The 24,220-nt window shown below is 48.7% G+C and overlaps 1 protein-coding gene across 8 annotated transcripts in view; it reads right to left on the reverse strand.

The window, feature by feature from the left end:
• The window catches only part of ADAM15 (ADAM metallopeptidase domain 15), a 52,154-nt gene that overhangs the window by 18,662 nt on the left and 9,272 nt on the right, over window positions 1-24,220 (reverse strand). For 3 of the 8 annotated variants that reach the window (XM_069769112.1, XM_069769171.1, XM_069769162.1), the window contains 19 exons: window positions 19,006-19,084; window positions 18,777-18,853; window positions 16,367-16,583; window positions 16,230-16,283; window positions 16,058-16,129; window positions 15,817-15,986; window positions 15,245-15,329; window positions 15,036-15,178; window positions 14,780-14,957; window positions 8,917-9,009; window positions 8,644-8,839; window positions 3,842-3,950; window positions 3,570-3,765; window positions 3,339-3,416; window positions 2,032-2,143; window positions 1,811-1,955; window positions 1,648-1,744; window positions 1,309-1,386; window positions 1,067-1,141 (listed from right to left, as the gene is read on the reverse strand). In XM_069769112.1, the coding sequence (XP_069625213.1) occupies window positions 1,067-1,141; window positions 1,309-1,386; window positions 1,648-1,744; window positions 1,811-1,955; window positions 2,032-2,143; window positions 3,339-3,416; window positions 3,570-3,765; window positions 3,842-3,950; window positions 8,644-8,839; window positions 8,917-9,009; window positions 14,780-14,957; window positions 15,036-15,178; window positions 15,245-15,329; window positions 15,817-15,986; window positions 16,058-16,129; window positions 16,230-16,283; window positions 16,367-16,583; window positions 18,777-18,853; window positions 19,006-19,084 (2,254 nt within the window). Of the gene's footprint in view, window positions 1-1,066; window positions 1,142-1,214; window positions 1,387-1,647; window positions 1,745-1,810; window positions 1,956-2,031; window positions 2,144-3,331; window positions 3,417-3,569; window positions 3,766-3,841; window positions 3,951-8,643; window positions 8,840-8,916; window positions 9,010-14,779; window positions 14,958-15,035; window positions 15,179-15,244; window positions 15,330-15,816; window positions 15,987-16,057; window positions 16,130-16,229; window positions 16,284-16,366; window positions 16,584-18,776; window positions 18,854-19,005; window positions 19,085-24,220 lie in introns of those variants that run through there. The other 5 variants (XM_069769120.1, XM_069769153.1, XM_069769138.1 and 2 more) reach the window with 5 other exon arrangements.

Genomic DNA, 24,220 nt, shown 5'->3' on the forward strand with positions numbered 1-24,220 from the left:
GCTGAGATCACATGAAGAGACGTGTGAATATATAGAGCCGCGATCACATGAAGAAGAAACGTGAGGAATACATAGAGCCGCGATCACATGAAGAGACGTGTGAGGATTATATAGAGCCGCGATCACATGAAGAAGAGACGTGTGAGGATTATATAGAGCTGAGATATCACATGAAGAGACGTATGAGGATTATATCGAGCAGCGATCACATGAAGAGACGTGTGAGCATCATATTGAGCCACGATCACATGAAGAAGAGATGTGTGAGGATTATATAGAGCCGCGATCACATGAAGAAGAGACGAGTGAGGATTAAATAGAGCTGCGATCACATGAAGAGACGTGTGAGGATTATATAGAGCTGGGATCACATGAAGAGACGTGTGAGGATTATAAAGAGCCACGATTACATGAAGAAGAGACGTGAGGATTATATAGATCTGCGATCACATGAAGAAGAGACGCGTGAGGATTATATAGAGCTGGGATCACATGAAGAGACGTGTGAGGATTATATAGAGCCACGATCACGTGAAGAGACATGTGAGGATTATATAGAGCCACGATTACATGAAGAAGAGACGTGAGGATTATATAGCTCTGCGATCACATGAAGAAGAGACGTGTGAGGATTATATAGAGCCATGAACACATAAAGAAGAGATGACTGAGACTTATACAGGGCCGCGATCACATGAAGAAGAAACATGTGAGGATTATATAAATCCGCGATCAAATGAGACGTGTGAAGATTAGTTGCTGTAGGGAATCCATGAGGCTGATGATTATGTCTTGGTGGTCTCCATGGTTTGTAGATCTTGGGGTATGTGCCTTCCTTTATATTGTCTTCTTCCCGCTCACTAATCGGTTAGCATGTAGCCGTGTTCTCTTTGTTCTCTCGCAATTACTGTATCTGCCACATCTTCTCTATATACATGGTATAGGTTCACCCCCACATCTCTGGCCATACGTCCCCGTGTATCATCTGCCTCTTACACTGGATACACATTAAGCCTCCCTTTCTCAGGTTCCCCTGCCCAGGTGTACACAGCACCCTGCCTGTTACCTGGACCCGACGTGGGAGAGGGTCCTCAGGAAGGGGCCGAGTTGGGGCAGGTGGCCTGTCCTGAGCAGCAGCAGCCTGGATGAAGAAAGCGGTGAGAATGACTTACAGCCATGCAGAGAGACTGAGCCAGGCAATGAGAGGCACTTACGTGCTGTAGACACGGGTTATACAGAAGCAGCATGCAGGTACAGAAGCTCCACAAAGAACCGGGCCACCAGGACACACCACACTCCCCTAATTACCTGGCAATGCTTCTGCACAGGGTCAGGCGGCAGAGGCTTGGATGGAGGGTCAGGCCGCTCTTGACTGTCAGTATCAGACTAAGCAATACATGGAGACAGATGGACAGGATGGGAGGACACAAAAACAGATTGTATGGAGGTAGAGAAGAGAAGAGTCAGACATTAATATCGTGCCAGGTTAGTCATTAGGGTGAACACGTATAGAACATGACAAGTACATGCATGGCTAGCAGTGTAACTACTATGACCGAGACTCCCTGGAAGGGTGTAGATGATGAAAGTTGTTCCCCTCTGCTCCTGCCATCCCTACAGGACAGAGCAGCGTCTACTCCTCCTCACCTGGGGCCCCGCGGACATCAGCTGCAGCTCCGTATTCTGCGTCCTGTGAGGCGGCGGCGGGCGCTGGGGTCGGGGCTGGGAGCTCGTCAAGGTCACCCTGGAGAGGAGATACAGATTGGGGGGCGGCACACATATAGAGTATATGTGTATACCGTGTCCTCACCTGTACTGACATTTCCCGCTCTGGGTGAAGATATTTCCGAGCCTCCGCTGTATTGGTCCGCGCTTCCAGTAACAGAAGAGGAGGAGGGTGAGGAGGAGAATGACCAGGATAACCAGGACCACTGTGCTGGCAAATGAGCTGCGGGCTGGAGACAGAAAGCATAAATACAGATCCTGATAATAATGGAGGACGAATTGCTCAAAGAACAGACAGAACCTCACCATCCTCCAGGGTCACCGGACCACTGTCCACACTGCCACCATAGCCAGACGAGCCGCACAGCGGAGGAGCCCAGCCTGGGGAGCAGTGACAGTTCCCATTACTGTTACATACCTGCAATCAGAGGAGGAATGAGGAGGACGGTGCCTGACGGGAGGGACGGATGGCGACACAAGGGGACAGGGGCAGACGGCGACGAGAGGAAGGTAAGAGAGCGGTCGGAGAAAGTGAAGGAAGGTGACCAGAACGGGTGAGTGGGGCAGAAAAGAGGGAAAGTGACATGAGGACGTTCGGCGACACGGTGGGAGGGGGGACTGACAAGGGAGCTCGGCGACACAGTGAGGACTAGGGTGCTCGGCGACACGGGGGAAACTGGCAAGGGCACTCGGCGACATGGGGGGGAACTAACTAAGGAGGACATTCGGTGATACGGGGGGACTGACAAAGACGCTCGGCGACACGGGTGGGGGAGGAGAGAGGATTGACAATGGTGGATTAAGGCAGGAGGATACAATGGGGGACACGGGATTACAGATGAGGGCGAAAGGTGATACCGAAAGGGGGAGAGGGAGCATTGACAAGAGTGGCCTAAGACAGAAGGTAACAAGGAGGGGAGCAGATTGAGATATGGCGAGGACGGAAGGGGAAACGAGAAGGACGAACTAGGGTTAATGCGATTCTGGAGGGGAAGGAGAGAGGATTGACAATGGTGGGAGGTTACAATGGGGGGATTGGACAGTGACAGGGAGAGAACGGACGTGGGCGGAAGGTGATACAGGGAGGAAGGAAGGTGACAGAAGGAGGACGGACGAGGGTGGTCTAAGATGGGGAGGATGGACGATGGTGGAAGGCGACACGGGTAGAATGGAATAAAGCGGATAGTGACATGGGGAGGATGGACGAGGGCAAAAGGCGATAACGGAACAGAGAGGGAGAGAGGATTGACAAGGGTGGCCTAAGACAGGAGGGTGACAAGGAGGGAACGTGACAGTGAAATGAGGAGGATGAGGGCGGAAGGCGACACGGGGAGGACGGACAAGGGTGGAAGGCGATATTAAGAGAAAGGACGAGAGTAGCAGGTGACACGGGGAGGACTGACAAGGGCGGAAGGCAACACAGGGAAGAAAGGTGATGACGGAAGTTGACAAGGGTGGACAAGGGAGGGTAAAGCCACGAGGTGACAAGGGGACGGTGATCGGCGACATGGGGAAAGGGTTTAGAGATGAGGGCAGCCTGTGATAGATGGCTAGGTGGGAGATGACAGTGGCCAGGGACAGAAGGTAATACATGAAGGACCACCACCTCTCACCCCGTGTCCACCACATTGGCTCCGGCATGCCTGGACCTTGAGTTCTGCAGAATCTCGGCACTGCTGATTGACACAAACCTAGAGGAGGAGCAGCGGGGAGGCCAGTGATGAGGACGGGCAGAACGGGCATCACAGGAGAAAGTGCAATAAGCACCCCCCCGGACAACCCTCTGGTCTCCCCTGTCCTTTGTAGCTGGCACTGCCCAGCGTGGTGCACCCATCTGTACTTACCCTTCCCGGGCCACAGACTGTGCCAGTCTTCACCAGAACAGAGTCCCACACATCATCCCCCAGATTAACGTAGGTGCCCTGACAGGAGCTCTCCGTCCCATTCACCGAAAGCTTGATGGGAATGATCTCCGCATTGGCACCCAGTAGGTGGCGTTGGCTGCCGAAGACACACTGAATGCTGCCACAGAGGACGTTCCTGCAGAGATGCACAGATTAGCTGTGGGCGATCACCAGTTGTCAGCCACTGTGGGGACCTGCATCAGGCGGCGTACCTGGAGGCACAGGGCAGGTAGGATCCGTTTGATGTCCGGCCACAATTTCCATATTTATCTCCTCTCACATTCACTAAAGCAAAGCAGGAAGCGGATGCTGGAGATGACCCTGCAGGAACAGGAAGAGCACCCCCGTCATTCTCCACAGCCCTCCAGCCGTGACTCCCCAATACTACTCATCCTTACCTGGAAAAAACAAAAAATCATGGACACGATCTAAAAATATAGAAATTTATTAGAAATATTCTAAAAAATATATCAAACAACAATAATAGATAAGCAATAACATAGTAACATAGTTAGTAAGGCCGAAAAAAGACATTTGTCCATCCAGTTCAGCCTATATTCCATCATAATAAATCCCCAGATCTACGTCCTTCTACAGAACCTAATAATTGTATGATACAATATTGTTCTGCTCCAGGAAGACATCCAGGCCTCTCTTGAACCCCTCGACTGAGTTCGCCATCACCACCTCCTCAGGCAAGCAATTCCAGATTCTCACTGCCCTAACAGTAAAGAATCCTCTTCTATGTTGGTGGAAAAACCTTCTCTCCTCCAGACGCAAAGAATGCCCCCTTGTGCCCGTCACCTTCCTTGGTATAAACAGATCCTCAGCGAGATATTTGTATTGTCCCCTTATATACTTATACATGGTTATTAGATCGCCCCTCAGTCGTCTTTTTTCTAGACTAAATAATCCTAATTTCGCTAATCTATCTGGGTATTGTAGTTCTCCCATCCCCTTTATTAATTTTGTTGCCCTCCTTTGTACTCTCTCTAGTTCCATTATATCCTTCCTGAGCACCGGTGCCCAAAACTGGACACAGTACTCCATGTGCGGTCTAACTAGGGATTTGTACAGAGGCAGTATACTGCTCTCATCATGTGTATCCAGACCTCTTTTAATGCACCCCATGATCCTGTTTGCCTTGGCAGCTGCTGCCTGGCACTGGCTGCTCCAGGTAAGTTTATCATTAACTAGGATCCCCAACTCCTTCTCCCTGTCAGATTTACCCAGTGGTTTCCCGTTCAGTGTGTAATGGTGATATTGATTCCTTCTTCCCATGTGTATAACCTTACATTTATCATTGTTAAACCTCATCTGCCACCTTTCAGCCCAAGTTTCCAACTTATCCAGATCCATCTGTAGCAGAATACTATCTTCTCTTGTATTAACTGCTTTACATAGTTTTGTATCATCTGCAAATATCGATATTTTACTGTGTAAACCTTCTACCAGATCATTAATGAATATGTTGAAGAGAACAGGTCCCAATACCGACCCCTGCGGTACCCCACTGGTCACAGTGACCCAGTTAGAGACTATACCAATGATACAGGACACAATAAGACTTGAAAGGCAACACACTAGTGCCACATACAGGAGAAAAATCAATGGCAGGTTATTAAAATATAGCCAAAAGAAACGGTGTACAGAATAAATTACGGTACTCTGCAAGATGATGGTAAAAGTTACAATTATCACATCAGGTCTATAGAGCCAATAAATAGAAAACGGAGTATAAGCTATCCATGGAGCTTGTAAGGTGACTAATTGAAATACATGAAATATCTGATAAACAGTTATTATATGTATACTAGCTGTGTCCAGCCAGCTAACGCTCGGCACGCTCATTGCTATCTAATATAAACCTTGTGATATCGCTCTCTGTCCTGATCATTCGGCTCAGGTGTTCGTTGTTAACCAATCCTACGATTTTGTCGATATTGTTGTTGTCGATCAGCTACTGCATCGTTGTGGGTGGTGATGGGTTGGGGGGCGAGATTGTGTGTGGTGATGGGTTGGGGGGCAAGATTGTGTGTGGTGATGTGTTGGGGGGCGGGATTGTGTGTGGTGATGGGGTGGGGGCCGGATTGTGTGTGGTGATGGGTTGGGGGGCGAGATTGTGTGTGGTGATGGGTTGGGGGGGCGAAATTTGTAAAAGTGATGGGTTGGGGGGCGGGATTGTGCGTGGTAATGTGTTGGGGGGCGGGATTGTGCGTGGTGATGTGTTGGGGGCGAGATTGTATATGGTGATGGGTAGGGGGGCGGGATTGTGTGTGGTGGTGGGGTGGGGGGCGTGATTGTGTGTGGTGATGGGTAGGGGGGCGGGATTGTGTGTGGTCATGTGTTGGGGGGCGGGATTGTGCGTGGTGATGTGTTGGGGGGCGGGATTGTGTGTGGTGATGTGTTGGGGGCGAGATTGTGTGTGGTGATGTGTTGGGGGCGAGATTGTGTGTGGTGATGGGTAGGGGGGCGGGATTGTGTGTGGTGATGGGTTGGGGGCGAGATTGTGTGTGGTGATGGGGTGGGGGGCAGGATTGTGTGTGGTGATGGGTTGGGGGGGCGAGATTGTGTAAAAGTGATGGGTTGGGGGGCGGGATTGTGCGTGGTGATGTGTTGGGGGGCGGGATTGTGTGTGGTGATGTGTTGGGGGCGAGATTGTGTGTGGTGATGGGTAGGGGGGCGGGATTGTGTGTGGTGATGGGTTGGGGTCGAGATTGTGTGTGGTGATGGGTTGGGGGCGAGATTGTGTGTGGTGATGGGTTGGGGGGCGAGATTTTGTGTGGTGATGGGTTGGGGGGCGAGATTGTGTGTGGTGATGGGTTGGGGGGCGGGATTGTGTGTGGTGATGGGGTTGGGGGGCTGGATTGTGTGTGGTGATGGGTTGGGGGGCTGGATTGTGTGTGGTGATGGGTTGGGGGACGTGATTGTGTGTGGTGATGGGGTGGGGGGCGTGATTGTGTGTGGTGATGGGTTGGGGGGCGAGATTGTGTGTGGTGATGGGTTGGGGGGTGGGATTGTGTGTGCTGATGGGGTGGGGGGCGGGATTGTGTGTGCTGATGGGGTGGGGGCGTGATTGTGTGCGGTGATGGGTTGGGGGGCGTGATTGTGTGTGGTAATGGGTTGGGGGGCGAGATTGTGTGGTGATGGGTTGGGGGGGCGGGATTGTGTGTGGTGATGTGTTGGGGGGCGAGATTTTGTGTGGTGATGGGTTGGGGGCGAGATTATGTGTGGTGATGTGTTGGGGGCGGGATTGTCTGTGGTGATGTGTTGGGGGGCGGGATTGTGTGGTGATGGGTTGGGGGGCGTGATTGTGTGTGGTGATGTGGTGGGAGGCGGAGCTACTGTGCAGGGGGCGGGATTAGCGAGGAATCACGATGCTATATATATATATATATATATATATATATATATATATATATATATATATATATATATATATATATATATATATATATATATATATATATATATATATATATATATATATATATATATATATATATATATATATATATATATACACACTAGATTGTGGCCCGATTCTAACGCATCGGGTGTTCTAGAATATGCATGTCCCAGTACTATATGGACTATGATGATTACAGAATTCGTGGCAGACTGTGCCCGTCGCTGATTGGTCGAGGCAACCTTTATGACATCGTCGTCGCCATGGCAACCATTATGACATCATCGTTGCTGTGCCTGTTGCTGATTGGTCGAGGCCTGGTGACCTCGACCAATCAGAGACGCGGGATGTCTACGTCCTTTATGACATCATCGTTACTGTGCCCGTCGCTGATTGATTGGTCGAGGCCGCCAGGCCTCGACCAGAGACGTGGGATTTCCAGGACAGAAAGACAGACAGACAGACGGAAAAACCCTTAGGCAATTATATATATAGATATATAGATAGATACAGAGTGTACAATCAAAGTAGTAAATACTAAAATGTAAGATATACGGATTACCCTTACAAGGTATCAATCTCTTGTGGGATAGCTGCAAAGAGCAAAAGGGCTCATAGCATTCACGCCCCCCGAGGAAGCAATTTTGCAAAACGCGCGTCGGGGCTTCTCCTTCCCACGTACAGCAGCAGGTTGGTTCTTTGATTTTGGTTATTGCATGTGCAGCTTTTCTACCGTATGGTATTTCCCCTTGTATATTTATTTAGAGGCCGCACTTTGCACCTTACCACAATCTTATTATGCACATGAACCTCTCTTTTATCTAGTCTAGCTCTAAGAGCCCTTTTGATTTTTGCAGCTATCCCACAAGAGATTGATACCTTGTAAGGGTAATCCGTATATCTTACATTTTAGCATTTACTACTTTGATTGTACACTCTACATACATATAATAACTGTTTATCAGATATTTCATGTATTTCAATTAGTCACCTTACAAGCTCCATAGATATCTAGGTTCACATTGCGTTCACATACGGACTGCGCTAACACAATGTCCCAAAAGGGATCGCGTTTGCCGATCCCGCTAGCAAGCAGCGTTCGAGGTCCGTCACTCAAATGACGGCACATCACTAGTGCACACCCAATGTGGGCGTGCGCTAGCGATGCGTTCGCCATTACAGGCAATGGCGGCGTTAACGGACTACGTTACACCGCGTTATAACGTAGTCCGTTAAACGGGTTCACATAACGCAATGTTATACTCAGTTTTCTATTTATTGGCTCTATAGATCTGATGTGATAATTGTAACTTTTACCATCATCTTGCAGAGTAATATATTCTGTACACCCTTTCTTTTGGCTATATTTTAATATCCTGCCATTGACTTTCTCCTGTATGTGGCACTAGTGTGTTGCCTTTCACGTCTTATTGTGTCTTGTATCATTGCTTATCTATTATTGTTGCTTGCTATATTTTTTTGAATATTTCTAATAAATTTCTATATTTTTAGCTCAAGTGTCCATCTTTTTTTGGTTTTTTTGTATATGCATTATGGAGGAGCATATATTTTGTTTGCCCTCATAGGCGGTTTATTCATCCTTACCTGGGCCCCACAGATCCTGGCACTGTTTGTGGAGACTTCGGCACTCCCCCAAGTAGCAGTGCGCCCCTCTAGTGGCACAGGGCTCACCATCCTGCAGGTAGACATTGGCAGGGCAGTGGGGAGATGCGCCATTGCAGTACTCTGGGAGATCGCACTCTCCCCATGCCTGACGACACAGAGTTCCAGGGGGCTTCATCTGCGGAGTACAGTGACATGACACTAATCAACGGAGCCTGGACATGTTGTACCCAGAGAAGAGGGATGGCGGCTTACCATACACTGCTCACAGCACAGGCCGTCAGAGGCACACTCAGCCCCGGGCATCAGCTGGCAGCTGCTAGCATTACAGCATGGGTCCACGCACTCCTGCGGGCAGAGGGGCACCGATCACACAAGATATAGACAGCAGACAGGATGGGATTGCCACAGAGGGAGCTAGGGAGGAGGTCTAAGCAAGGGCCACAGAGGGAGGGACTGACAGGGCCACAGAGAAAGACGGAAGGACACAGCAGGAAACAGAGGGAGAGGAATGGGGCCGCCACAAAGGGAAAGATGGAAAAACAGGGCCACAGAGGGAGGGCCGAAAAAGGAGGGAGGGACGGACAGGACTAAAAGGGAGGGAGGGACTGATGGACAGGGCCACAGAGGGAGGGACTGACGGACGGGAACAGAAGGAGGGACGGACGGACGGAAACGAGGGAGGGAGGGACTGAAACTCAAGGAGGGAGGGACGGACGGAGCCGGGAACAGAAGGAGGGAAGAAGGGACTGACGGGGCCGGGAACAGACGGGAGGGAGAGGAGGGACCGACGGGGCCGGGAACACAAGGAGGGAGTGACGGACGAACGGGGCCAGAAACACAAGGAGGGAGAGACGGACGGGGCCAGAAACACAAGGAGGGAGGGATGGACATACAAGGAGGGAGGGACGGAACACAAGGAGGGAGGGATGGACAGAGCCAGAAACACAAGGAGGGAGGGACGGACATACAAGGAGGGAGGGAGGGACGGATAGGGCCAGAAACACAAGGAGGGAGGGAGGGACGGACAGGGCCGGAAACACAAGGAGAGAGGTACGGACGGGGCAGGAAACACAAGGAGGGAGGGACGGACGGGGCAGGAAACACAATGAGGGAGGGAGGGACGGACGGGGCAGGAAACACAAGGAGGGAGGGAGGGACGGGGCCGGAAACACAAGGAGGGAGAGAGGGACGGACGGGGATGGAAACACAAGGAGGGAGAGAGGGATGACAGGGCCGGAAACACAAGGAGGGAGGGAGGGAGGGACGGACGAGGCCAGGAACAGAAGGAGGGAGGGACGGACGGGGGCGGGAACAGAAGGAGGGAGGGAAGGATGGGGTCAGGAACAGAAGGAGGGAGGGACAGATGGGGCCGGGAACAGAAGGACTGAGGAAGGGACGGAAGGGGCCGGGAAGAGGAGGGAGGGACGGACGGGGCCGGGAACAGAAGGAGGGAGGGACGGATGGATGAGGCTAGGAACCAGGGCTGTGGAGTCGGAGTCCATTTTAGTAGAGTCAGTCGGTATAAAATGGTCCGACTCCTAAAATATATAATAAATTGGGTACAATAGTGTAATGCAGTTTGTGGGAAATATTTTTCATAAAAATTTGGGAAAGTTATGAAATGTTCTATAAATGTCTGTCCTATTCCTGATCTAAGGTCTAGACTTTTAGCTGAGATTAATCTATGCTGCAGTTTATGTTCAAGATAAGTAGTGAAGCTCCTCCTCTACAGATAAGGGGGGAAAAAAACAAAAAGCCTACTTTCATCTCATCTCAGAATTTCTAAATATCTAAACTTTCAATAAACTGCATAAATCAATAGTCCAGTACGTTTGTGGTCTCTGCATGCTTGAGGTTTTAGTTTGTTTTTCCTCATCTCATATTTGGAGAAATTAGCTGCTCTGATGACTTACATACATTAAACATAGAATATAAGTGGAAGAAATGTTTTCTAACATCTCAAATTCGAAAATACAGTAACAGGATCGATGAGGACATATATATTTGTGTGTGTGTGTTCTGGAATGCGATTCAGCACAGATATTACTACAGAAGAACAGCAAAATGATTCTTTACAAGTAGATGATCTTGTTGAAGCTGCTCCATACCTCTTTCCTATTCATCACATGCGCTGTGTTGCGCACACGCTGCAGCTGGCAATAAGAGATAGTCTGCAAGAGGGACATGCTGGAACTCTGATTAGCAAAGTGAGTAAATTGGCTATTGCTGCCACAACTCCTGAAATTGATTCCATCTTGAAGAGACGTGCTGGAAAAGGTGCAATTGTGGATCAAGCCACTCAGTGGGGCAGCACCTATTTAATGATTGAGCGAATGCTTGTGCTGAAACCCTTCCTTGTAGATATGGCCTACCCTCAGGTAACACTACATAAAGGTCAATGGACATAGGTGGCTGAATTGAAGAAATTGCTTCATCACCCATTTACAGTGACTAAAAAGTTACAAGCTGAGGATTTAACTCCAGGCATCTTTATCAAGGAGTGGAAGAACTTGTTGTTTTGCCTGTCCCAAAGAAGAGGTTTAATCACAGATGGCATTGCTGCTTCAATGAAATGGGGAGAGACACTGCGATTAGAAAATAATCTTCTGGTAGCTGTTTATGTGGACCCGAGTCATCGTATATTGCTGGATGATCAACAGCATATTAAAGGAAAAGAACCTATGATTGAGGTAGCAGTTAGGATGAGTGGGCTACAGGACGGCCAAGAGCAATAGGACTGGGGTCCTGCCAGTGCTGCTGCTGCTGTTCCTTCATCCTCATCAGATGAGGAGTTTAATTTCGACAAGTTTTTGGACAACATGGAGCAGGAAAAGCGTTGCTGCAGGGAAAAATATTCCACTCCCATAGAAAACAGATTGACCATATTTCAGCAAAATTTTTCACTTGCTCTCAAAGAAGTAGAAGAGTTCAATCGTTCATCAAAACTGACTGTGCAAGAGGCAATTCCTTTATACCCTGTGTCACGATAATGCAAAAATGCCATGTTCTGAGTAATTTTTTAGAAGGTACCATGGTTTTAAAACCATAATACTTCTCTTGATTCACTTCATTGTTTCCACATGACAATCATACAATTCCACTTGCTTTTATTACTGAGTTTGAACCGGACATTGCCCTCCAACGGGTCACAGTAGTGATCTCAGAACGGACAGGTTTATCATAATTTACTGGCTATACTTTTCATACTGTTTAAGGATATGGTATGTTTTATTTTTAGGTTGTGAAGCGACTATTTAATAACATATCTTTGTGATATATGCTCTCTTCAAGATATATGTATGCCCGTATGCCTGTCCTTCCCCCATTGTATGGGGGGTCCTTTCTTCTTTTTCAGGTGTAGATACTAAGTGACCGATAATATATTTATACCTACTCATTCATATACCTTTATCTCTTTCCCTCTCCTCTCTTATCCCACCCCTACTTCCCCAATTAAGGTTAAATTTCAAAATGTTTAATAAAAATTATTTGAACAAGAAAGTACCATGGTGGCAGACACGCTGTGGGCTCTCTGACCCCCCTCTTCAGCTGCATAGAAAGCTCTTCTTTTCTGCTCCCTCCTCCCTCCGACTGCATACAGCTGTAATGTGAAACCAGTGTGAAGCGGGCAGGCCTACTCAGCTTTGTACAAAGAACCATGGTCGGGAAGGGGGCATTCCTTTTGGTCTCTTAAACTGGTGCATAATCGCGCAGCTTAGGTCTGGAAGCAGGACAAATACATTTTTGGCCTCTGCATCGGCCGGGCTATTACCCAGTGCTTTTTCCAATTTCCTGTACCCTGAATATCCGAGAAACGAATTACTGCTTACCCATGTAATATAGCAAGGTCATGTGTGGTCTTAATAGAATACTAGTCGCAAAACAAGATCAATGGTAATTCCGTCGTCGCTATACGAGGTTGCATCCTGGAGCTACGGTAAATATGAATGTTCCATAAGTCCCTCTGAGAAAGTAGGAGTGCATACCATAGCTCTGCCCACTCAGTCATGTCACGACCAGGGGCTATAAGACCATGAGAGGTCATTTTTTACTAGCCTTTAACCAGCTGAGAGATGCTGTGTAATGCATCTTGATGTATTGCCCCTCCCCCGCACGTTCTGCTATGAAATGACATAAGGAACTGTGAGTTGATTTTCACCATTAATCCCTTTTTATTTGTAATTGTCGGTACATACAATACTTGTCTACTTTTATAATATCTTTTTATACTTTTGTCAACACTGCCTACCTTTTTGGAGTTGAATATATAAAATTACTAGCTTCGTTTCTCCTTGCTCTATAACGTACTGTCACGTCCTCTGAAGTGAATTACGCTACTAAATTGGGTTGCTCCTGACCCCTTAATTCAGGTAGCTGGTGGCATCGGATTTGTCCTGCGCGTTTGGGAAACCTGGCAGCGACGGACGGCATTGATAATTATCGTTCCCGCCTGAGTGGGAGTAGTTATATCGCCCATGCTGCAGTGTGCCCATTAGCCAGTACAAAAGTAAGGCAGCCTTTCTGGTGACTAATTATCCTAGGTGCAGTATCCTGTCTGACCTGAGGGCAAGGGGGGCGCCAGAGAGCTGCAAGTTCCAAACCGGAACTGGAAAGTAGAATATAGATAAATCCCCTTGAGAAAAGAACTGGGACAAGCAAACAACCCCGGTTCATGACATATTAGTGTGAGCGGTGGGATGATAAAAATACCCTCCCTGTGATTCGTGACACCCTGAAATTGTTAGAGATGTTGCCCATGTGGTTACTGCTTTGCCACCAACCCAAGTTAGTGTAGAGAGGTTGTTCTCTAGCCTTAAAATAATTAGGTCAGATTTGAGGTCATCTATAAAAAGGAGGATCTGATGTAGCCGATACTATTTCTCAGAACAAATTCATAGACCGCACAAATGCTATTCAGTACCTTTTTGTTGAAAACTGTTTTTTTTCCACTTACTGCAGAGCGTATAATAAATTGTAAATATGCACATTTTTTTTGTTCTAAAGTTGTATTCAAATAAATATATTTTATGTATCTAAATGGCTTGATAATTGTATCATAATTAAGATTAAAAGCCTGATATTACCATTTTACTACAGTAAATTTATCACTTAAACATGAGCCATGTATGAGGCTATGTGCACACGTCAGGTTTTTTTCCTGACAAAATCCGGAGAATTCTGGCAGAAAATCGCGTTTTTTTCCGCGCGGATTTTTCGCGGTTTTTGCGCGGATTTTTTGCGTTTTTTTTTTTTTCCCCTGAAAGTCATTTTGGCTTAGAAATCCGCAAAAAATCCGCAAAAAGAATGAGCATGTCCATTTTTTTTGCGGAATGCGTTTTTTTTGCGGAAAAAAACGCATCCATCTGAACAAAAAATCCGGAATGCATTCTAAATGATAGGATGCATATTTTTAGCATTTTTGATGCGGAATTATAGCGTTTTTATAGCGAAATTCCGCAAAAAAAACGCTAAAAATCCGGACGTGTGCACATACCCTGAGGGAGTCGGAGTTGTGGAGTCGGAGGTTTGGCTTACTGACTCCACAGCCCTGCCGGGAACAGAAGGAGGGAGGGACGGAGAGGGGATGGGAACAGAAGGAGGGACTGACGGTGCCGGGAACAGATGGAGGGAGGGACGGACTGACAGGGCCAGGATCAGAAGGAGGGAGGGAAAGTGGGACAGACAGGGCCGCAGAGGGGAGGGACAGACAGGGCCGCAGAGGGGAGGGACAGACAGGGCCGCAGAGGGGAGGGACAGACAGGGCCGCAGAGGGGAGGGACAGACAGGGCCGCAGAGGGGAGGGACAGACAGGGCCGCAGAGGGGAGGGACAGACAGGGCCGCAGAGGGGAGGGACAGACAGGGCCGCAGAGGGGAGGGACAGACAGGGCCGCAGAGGGGAGGGACAGACAGGGCCGCAGAGGGGAGGGACAGACAGGGCCGCAGAGGGGAGAGACAGACAGGGCCGCAGAGGAGAGGGACAGACAGGGCCGCAGAGAAGAGGGACAGAAAGGGCCGCAGAGGGGAGAGACAGAAAGGGCCGCAGAGGGAGCCGGAAAGAAGGTAGAAGCTGAGGCCACAGAAGTCAAGCTGAGCCATGTGGCGATCCCTCCTCACCTGCAGCAGGCCACAGTCACACTCTTCGCCTTTCTCCACCAGCAGGTTACCACACAGTGGCTTCCCGTACATGCGGCCTGGACTGGGCACATTATACAGACAGGATCCTCCCCCTTGGCGCAGACTACGGAGTAGACTTTCCAAGCTGCAGTTGCTGAACTCCAGGCCTGGCATGAACCTGCCAATAACACAGGCACATCACATAGAGAGCTGCAGTCAGCTAGGCCCCTTATACGTTACAGGGGTGCACACTCACCCCGTGGACTGCGTCATTATCCACTGCTTCCCTGTCCTGGGCTGCCCACACGTCCCGTCTGCAACGTTATGATTCAGGCCCAGATTGTGACCCAGCTCATGTGCCATGGTGGATGCCACCAATAGAACGCTGACCGAGTGATCCTGTCAGGGGTAGGAAAGTGAGGAAGAGCCATGGAGGACCACCAGAACCCCCAAGCAATCACTTACCACCGTCACACCGCCAGATCGATCCACAGAGCAGATGGAGTTCACTATGGACATCCCAACGGATGAGTCTTTAAATGTCACACCCCTGTGTAGACGCGAGGGTTAATAAGTGGAGTGCACAGAGGATATTACACACAAGTAGACACGAGGGATAATAAGAGGAGCACATAGCCGACGTCACACACACGGAGACACGAGGGAAAATAAGGGGAGCACACGGATGACGTCACACATGCAGAGACACGAGGGATAAAAAGGGGAACATACAGATGACGTCACACATGGGGAGACACCATGAATAATAAAAGCAGTGCAGATGATGTCACACATACGGAGATACGAGGAATACACAGTCGACGTCACTCACAGGGAGCTACGAGGGATAATAAGAGTACATAGCCGATGTCATACACACCTAGACACGAGGGATAATAAGAGGAGCTCACAGACGACATCACACATGGGGAGACAAGGAAAAATAAGAGGAGCACACAGATGACGTCACACACGGGGAGACAAGAGTGGTAATAAAAGTAGGGCACAGACAACGTCACAAATGGAGAAAAACGCACGTCAGCAGCTGCGCGTTGTCATGAGGCACCCTGCTGATCAGGTCCTTCTCTCTCCAGGACAGGAATGAGTTCAGCATCTCGGCAGGGTCCTCACTGACTGGAATCAGGTCCTTCTGGCTCCACACCTCCACCATGACCAGAACCACCCGGACATTCAGAGCCCGATAAAACTAGGGGGACATGTGATGTTACAGAACTGGATACAAGGGAGACAGGCCCCAAGGGGCGCTTCAGAACTCACAGCGTCCATCCAGTTAGCAATCTCCAGCATCCGGACATGAAGTCGTCTCAGATCCTCCTGCAGAATCTTATACTGGAAGAGAAGAAGAAACAGCTTAACTACATGAGGTGGGCACGGACATTAATGACATGGGGAATAGCAGACACTAGTGAGGTCACTGGGTCACACTCACCTCGCTGTTATCAGCCACCATCACAAGCTCCACATATTTGACCTCGCTCTCCACCTGCAGATACAGGACATGATCATCCAGAACATACCATGTGCTTTATCTGCTCTGTAAACCCATGCACTCCATACCCCTCTCACCCTGTAAGATGCCTTTGGCTGCTGTGGGCTCGTTTTCTCGTCTCCTAGGCTAAGCAGCACTCGTCCAGCCCTCCTGGTCACAGACAGATCTTCATTTTCCACTATGCACATTGTTTTCTGCCGCTCTCTAATGTGCCTAACTATGTGCTTGTACTGGGGATCATCCACAACTGGCTCAATGCTGAACCTCTGCTCTGTTGCAAGAACGATGGTCCCCCTGGAGAGAGGTGTGACATGAGGTATATACAGGCACAGGTACCACCAAAATTTTTAGTTTTGAAATATTCAGCTATGATGTATTGGTTTGGGGCAGAAGAGCACACCAGTCAGTGGCCCCCTCTCCCGTAAGCTGAGGGCCAAGAGCACCAAGGAGGAGCACCACCACAGATGCAAAGGGCCGAAAGCACCAAGGAGCAGTACCACCCACGTAAGCTGAGGGCCGAGAGCACCGAAGAGCAGCACCTTCACCCCCCACGCAGAAGGCCGAGAGCACCAAGGAGGGGCATCCCCCCTAATTAGAGGGTCGAGAGCACTGAAGAACGGCACCATAATCCCCCCAAGCAGAGGGCCGAAAGCACCAAAAAGGGGCACCACCCCATATTCAGGGGGCCGAAAGCACCAAGGAGCAGAACCAATCCCGTAAGCTGAGGGATAAGAGCCCAGAAGAGCGGCACCCTCACAAACCAAACAGAAGGCTGAAAGATCAAAAAAGGGGCACCACCCCATATGCAGAGGGCTGAATGCCCCAAGGAGCGGCACCACCCAGTATGCAGAGGGCAAATAGCACCAAGGAGCAGCACCACCCCCGTAAGTTGAGGGATAAGGCCTCTTTCACACTAACGTCTTTGAGCTCCTGTCAAAATCCGTCGATTTTTGAAAAAACAGGATCCAGCAAATTTTTCTGCTGGATCCTGTTTTTTCTCATAGACTTGTATTAGCGACGGATTGTGACGAATGGCCATCCGTTTCATCCGTCGTGCACTGGATCCGTCGTAAAATTGCTGTCCGTCGGGCGGGGACAACGCACAGAGGAACATTTTCTCTGTACGTTGGAAAATCGCTCAGCGACGGATCCTGCACTGCCCGTCGTTGGCTATAATGGAAGCCTATGGGCGCAGGATCCGTCGCTGTGAAAAGCAGGAATCCAGAGACGGATGCCGTCTCTTGAAACTGAGCATGCGTGGAAGAATTTCCAGTCAGGGAAATTCTCTCTCGCTCTCTCTTTTTACTATTGATGCTGCCTATGCAGCATCAATAGTAGCAAGATATGTTTAAAAAAATAAAAATAAAAAAATAATATCGCAATATTCTCACCTTCCGGAGTCCCGCACAGCGTTACCGATGCTCGCGATGCTCCCGGCAGCTGGCGTTCCCAGTGATGCATTGCAAAATTACCCGATGAAGTTGCGGTCTCGCGAGACCGCAACGTCATCAGAGGTCATTGTAACGCAAGGCATTACTGGGAACGCCAGCTGCCGGGAGCATCGGTAAAGTTGCGCGAGACGCCAGAAGGTAAGAATATTGCGATTTTTTTTATTTATTATTATTTTAATCCTGGGTTCTGTTGTGCATGCATTTTCGCAGTGGAAAACCGCTGCAAAGACGCATACACAACAGGTGAATATAGCCTCGACGGGTCCGTTAGGAAAACGGGCCCAGTGCACCCAATCTTTACAATCCGCACAGGATCCATCTTTTCAACATTTTGACAGATCCTGAGCAGATTGTAAAAACGGAAGTGTTAAAGAGGCCTAAGAGCCCAGAAGAGCGGCACCCTCACCATCCCCCCTAAGCAGATGGCCAAGAGGAGCACCACCCCTGTATGCAGAGGACCAAGCGCACTGAGGAGCATCACCACCTCTGTATGCAAAAGGCCGAGTGCACTGAGGAGCGGCACCAACTCTATATGCAAAGGGCCAAGAGCACCGAGGAGCGGCACCACCCACGTATGCAGAGGGCCGAGCACACCGAGGAGTGGCACCACCACGGTATGTAAAGGGCAGAGAGCATCGAAAAGTGGCACTGCCACAGTATATACAGGACTGAGGAGCGGCAACACCACTCTATGCAAAGGGCCGAGAGCACGGAGGAACGGCATCAACCCTGTATGCAAAGGGCAGAGAGCACCGTGGAGCGGTACCGAGTCAGATATGCAAAGGGCCGAGAGCACTGAAGAGCAGCACAACCCCCGTATGCAGAGGGCCGAGCGCACTGAGGAGCAGCATCGCCCCATATATAGAGGGCCTAGTGAACAGAAGAGCAGCATCGTCCCCGTATATAGAGGGCCAAGCGCACTGAGGAGCAGCATTGTTCCCATATATAGAGGGCCAAGAGCACTGAGGAGCTGCACCGTCCCCATATACAGTGCACTGAGGAGTGGAATATTACTTCAGTGCTGCTGGTTACATACCTGAGGCCAGAGCACAGGCTGAGGCTGCTCCACGGACCCTCGCCTCCCGCCGGCCTCCCGTGATAATAGCAGGTCACCTTCTAGAAAAGGAGAGAAATCATCCAAAATTCAGTGGTTCCGCAGCCGTGCGGCCCCTCACCAACCAAATCTCTGGTTGCTAAGGTGATAAGCTGCTCAGGTGAGTAACATGTCGCTGGCCCAGCCCTGGGTGTAGCCTACGACCCCTCACCTGCGGCAGCCTCTGCTCCCTCACACCCGTCCCATCAGGAAGGTAATAGCTTAGAGTGTGGACGTCGGGGACCAGCTGTCTGAAAGAGAGGAAAGGGTTAATATGGAGTGGTGGTGGACCCTGTATACAGTATATACGATTATAATATATATATTACTGCTTGAGAAAGGCTCTCCATGGGCCGAATCGTTGCCATAATGGGCAATTAAATTTAAGCACCTTTAAAACTTCAGCCTGTAATGGTGTGCTGCCTCTAATTTTTGGACTCCTATGACAAGGTTTGGTATATGCCTGGGGGGCTCTGCACCCTAATTTTGCTTTTTGTTTTTTTGTGCTGCTCTTAACTCTTTTTGATATATATGCATTACAATAAAACCCTGCAAAGTGCCCTGGATCTAAGCTGCACCTCCTATACATAGAACAACTCGGCACAGACGGCGACAACCGTGGCACATGCTGCAAACACGTTTCCTACAGCGGTGCTCCAGGTGTGCCGAACGTCTGTGGAGAAAATCTAATATACCCGAAGATTTCATCCATTATAAGTTCATGCTAAATACATACAACTCTGCCCTTCACCTCTCCAAACAAACCTATTTTAACACCCTTATCACCTCGCTGTCCAATAACCCTAAAAGTCTCTGACACTTTCCAGTCCCTACTCAACCCAAGAGTGCAGGCCCCACCACGGATCTCCGCGCTGACGATCTGGCCAATTACTTTAAAAAAAAATTGACCACATTCGACAGGAAATTATCTCCCAATCCCTTCATACCATGCACTGTCCTCCCTCCCCCACTGCATCTAGTACACTCTCTGACTTTGAACCAGTTACAGAAGAAGAAGTAATCAGGCTGCTTGCATCTTCTCGCCCAACCACTTGCACCAGTGACCCCATTCCGTCACATCTCCTCCAGTCCCTTTCACCGGCTGTCACCTCTCACCTAACAAAAACATTCAACCTTTCTCTCACTTCTGGCATTTTTCCCTCCTCATTTAAGCATGGCACCACACATCCATTACTTAAAAAACCATCCCTAGATCAAAACTGTGCTGCTAATTATAGACCTGTCTCTAATCTTCCCTTCATCTCTAAACTCCTCGAATGCCTGGTCCACTCCAGTCTTACCCGCCATCTCTCAGATAACTCTCTTCTTGACCCTCTTCAATCTGGTTTCCACTCTGTACACTCTACTGAAACTGCCCTTACTAAAGTCCCTAATGACCTACTAACAGCTAAATCTAATGGTCACTACTCCATGCTAATTCTCTTGGATCGCACCGCAGCATTTGATACTGTGGATCATCAGCTCCTCCTCACTATGCTCGGCTCCATCAGCCTCAAGGACACCGTTCTCTCCTGGTTCTTCTCCTATCTCTCTGACCGATCCTTCACTGTATCTTTTGCTGGTTCCTCCTCCTCTCACCTTCCCCTTACTGTAGGGGTTCCTCAAGGATCAGTCCTAGGCCCCCTCCTCTTCTCTTTGTTTGTCCAATAGGGGCAGTATACAATCAGTAGATTTGGTTTACAGTACCATCTCTATGCTGATGACACCCAATTATACACTTCTCCTGATATCACGCCGACCTCTTTAGAAAACACCAGTGATTGTCTTACCGCTGTCTCTAACATCATGTCCTCCCTCTACATGAAACTGAACCTGTCAAAAACTGAACTCCTCGTGTTTTCTCCCTCTATTAACCTACCTTTGCCTGACATTGCCATCTCTGTGTGCGGTTCCACCATTACTCCAAAGCAACATGCCCGCTGCCTTGGGGTCATACTTGATTCCGAGCTTTCATCCACCCCCCACACCAGATCACTGGCTCGCTCTTCTTATCTGCATCTGAAAAACATTTCTAGAGTTCGCCCTTTTCTTACTTTCGACTCGGCAAAAACTCTGTTTCACTTATTCATTCTCGTCTGGACTATTGTAACTATCTACTAATCGGCCTCCCTCTTAAACTCTCCCCGCTCCAATCTGTCCTGAATGCTGCTGCCAGGATCATATTCCTCACCATTACACCAATGCCTCTACCTTGTGCCAGTCATTACACTGGTTACCCATCCACTCAAGAATCCAGTACAAAACTACTACCCTCATCCACAAAGCTCTCCATGGCTCAGCACCACCCTACATCTCTTCTCTGGTCTCAGTCCACCACCCTACCTGTGCCCTCCGCTCCGGTAATGACCTCAGGTTAGCATCCTCAATAATCATAACCTCCCACTCCCGTCTCCAAGACTTTACTCATGCTGCGCCGATTCTTTTGAATGCACTACCCAGGTTAATACGATTAATCCCCACAGTTTTAAGCGTGCCCTAAAAACTAACTTGTTCAGATTGGCCTACCGCCTCAACGCATTAACCTAACTATCCTTGTGTGGCCCATAAAAAAAACAGCAACAAAAAAACAATCAGGTTCCTCACATCATGTTCTCATACACTTTATGCAGTTAATAGCCCTCTATGTCTGTACTGCTACATACTCAGGCTGTTAACTGGTTCATGCAGCTTTATATGAACACCTGAGCCTTACACTATGGCTGGTCCGACTAACTAAAGCAGTTGCTACCGTCCACCTCTCCTGTCTCCCCTTTCCTCATAGTTTGTAAGCTTGCGAGCTGGGCCCTCATTCCTCTTGGTATCTATTTTGAACTGTGATTTCTGTTATGCTGTAATGTCTATTGTCTGTCTGTACAAGTCCCCTCTATAATTTGTAAAGCGCTGCAGAATATGTTGGCACTATATAAATAAAATTATTATTACTATTATTAATATAAACATATATACAGTATATATATATCGTATATATATCTATATATATATATATATCTATATATATATATATATATCTATATCTATATATATATATATATATCTATATCTATAGATATATATAGATATATATATATATATATATATATATATATATATATATATATATATATATATATATATATATATATATATATATATATATATATATATCTATCTATCTATCTATCTATATATATATATATATATATATATATACACACACTATATGATTGTCTAAGGGTCACTTCCGTCTGACTTTCTGTCACGGATATTCATTGGTCGCGGCCTCTGTCTGTCATGGAAATCCAAGTCGCTGATTTGCCGCGACCAAACAGCCACGACCAATGAGCGACCGGCACAGTCCGGCGGAAAAATGGCCGCTCCTTCCTCCCTGCAGTCAGTGCCCGCTCCGTACTCCCCTCCAGTCAGCCGTCACACAGGGTTAATGCCAGCGTTAATGGACCGTGGTGTAACGCACTCCATTAACGCAGCTATTAACCCTGTGTGACCAACTAATTACTATTGCTGATGCGTATGAGGCATCAATAGTAAAAAGATGTAATGTTACAAATAATAATAATAATAAAAAGATAAAGGTTATTTTCACCCTCCGCCGTCGTGTCTTCTCCTCGGCAGTGCAATCGGCAGGTTCCGGGGCCAAGGATGGTATGCGAGAAGGACCTTCCATGACGTCACGGTCATGTGACCGCAAAGTCATCACAGGTCCTGCGCTCATCCAACCCTGGGACTGGAAGCTGCCGCGTGCACCGCACACAGGTGACAGGACTACAAGGGGCCTTCGGAAGGTGAGTATATGTTTATTTTTTATTTTAACTCTTTTGTAACCTGTTACATACGTGTCTGGGCAATACACTACGTGACTGGCCAATATACTATGTGGCTGTGCTGTATACTACGTGGCTCTGTACTGTATACTACGTTGCTGGGCAATACGCTACGTGGCTGGGCAATACGCTACGTGGCTGGGCAATACGCTACGTGAATGGGCAATACGCTACGTGAATGGGCAATACGCTACGTGAATGGGCAATACGCTACGTGAATGGGCAATACGCTACGTGAATGGGCAATACGCTACGTGGCTGGGCAATATGCTACGTGGCTGGGCAATATACTACGTGGCTGGGCAATATACTACGTGGCTGGGCAATATACTACGTGGCTGGGCAATATACTACGTGGCTGGGCAATATACTACGTGACTGGCCAATATACTATGTGGCTGTGCTGTATACTACGTGGCTCTGTACTGTATACTACGTTGCTGGGCAATACGCTACGTGGCTGGGCAATACGCTACGTGGCTGGGCAATACGCTACGTGAATGGGCAATACGCTACGTGAATGGGCAATACGCTACGTGAATGGGCAATACGCTACGTGAATGGGCAATACGCTACGTGAATGGGCAATACGCTACGTGGCTGGGCAATACGCTACGCGGCTGGGCAATAGACTACGCGGCTGGGCAATAGACTACACGGCTGGGCAATAGACTACGCGGCTGGGCAATAGACTACGCGGCTGGGCAATAGACTACGCGGCTGGGCAATATACTACGCGGCTGGGCAATATACTACGCGGCTGGGCAATATACTACGCGGCTGGGCAATATACTACGTGGCTGGGCAATATACTACGTGGCTGGGCAATATACTACGTGACTGGCCAATATACTATGTGGCTGTGCTGTATACTACGTGGCTCTGTACTGTATACTACGTTGCTGGGCAATACGCTACGTAGCTGGGCAATACGCTACGTGGCTGGGCAATACGCTACGTGAATGGGCAATACGCTACGTGAATGGGCAATACGCTACGTGAATGGGCAATACGCTACGTGAATGGGCAATACGCTACGTGAATGGGCAATACGCTACGTGAATGGGCAATACGCTACGTGAATGGGCAATACGCTACGTGGCTGGGCAATATACTACGTGACTGGGCAATATACTACGTGGCTGGGCAATATACTACGTGGCTGGGCAATATACTACGTGGCTGGGCAATATACTACGTGACTGGCCAATATACTATGTGGCTGTGCTGTATACTACGTGGCTCTGTACTGTATACTACGTTGCTGGGCAATACGCTACGTGGCTGGGCAATACGCTACGTGGCTGGGCAATACGCTACGTGGCTGGGCAATACGCTACGTGGCTGGGCAATACGCTACGTGAATGGGCAATACGCTACGTGAATGGGCAATACGCTACGTGAATGGGCAATACGCTACGTGGCTGGGCAATATACTACGCGGCTGGGCAATATACTACGCGGCTGGGCAATAGACTACGCGGCTGGGCAATAGACTACGCGGCTGGGCAATAGACTATGCGGCTGGGAAATATACTACGCGGCTGG

Source organism: Ranitomeya imitator, chromosome 1 (genome assembly GCF_032444005.1).
Source record: "Ranitomeya imitator isolate aRanImi1 chromosome 1, aRanImi1.pri, whole genome shotgun sequence".
NCBI lineage: Eukaryota > Metazoa > Chordata > Amphibia > Anura > Dendrobatidae > Ranitomeya > Ranitomeya imitator.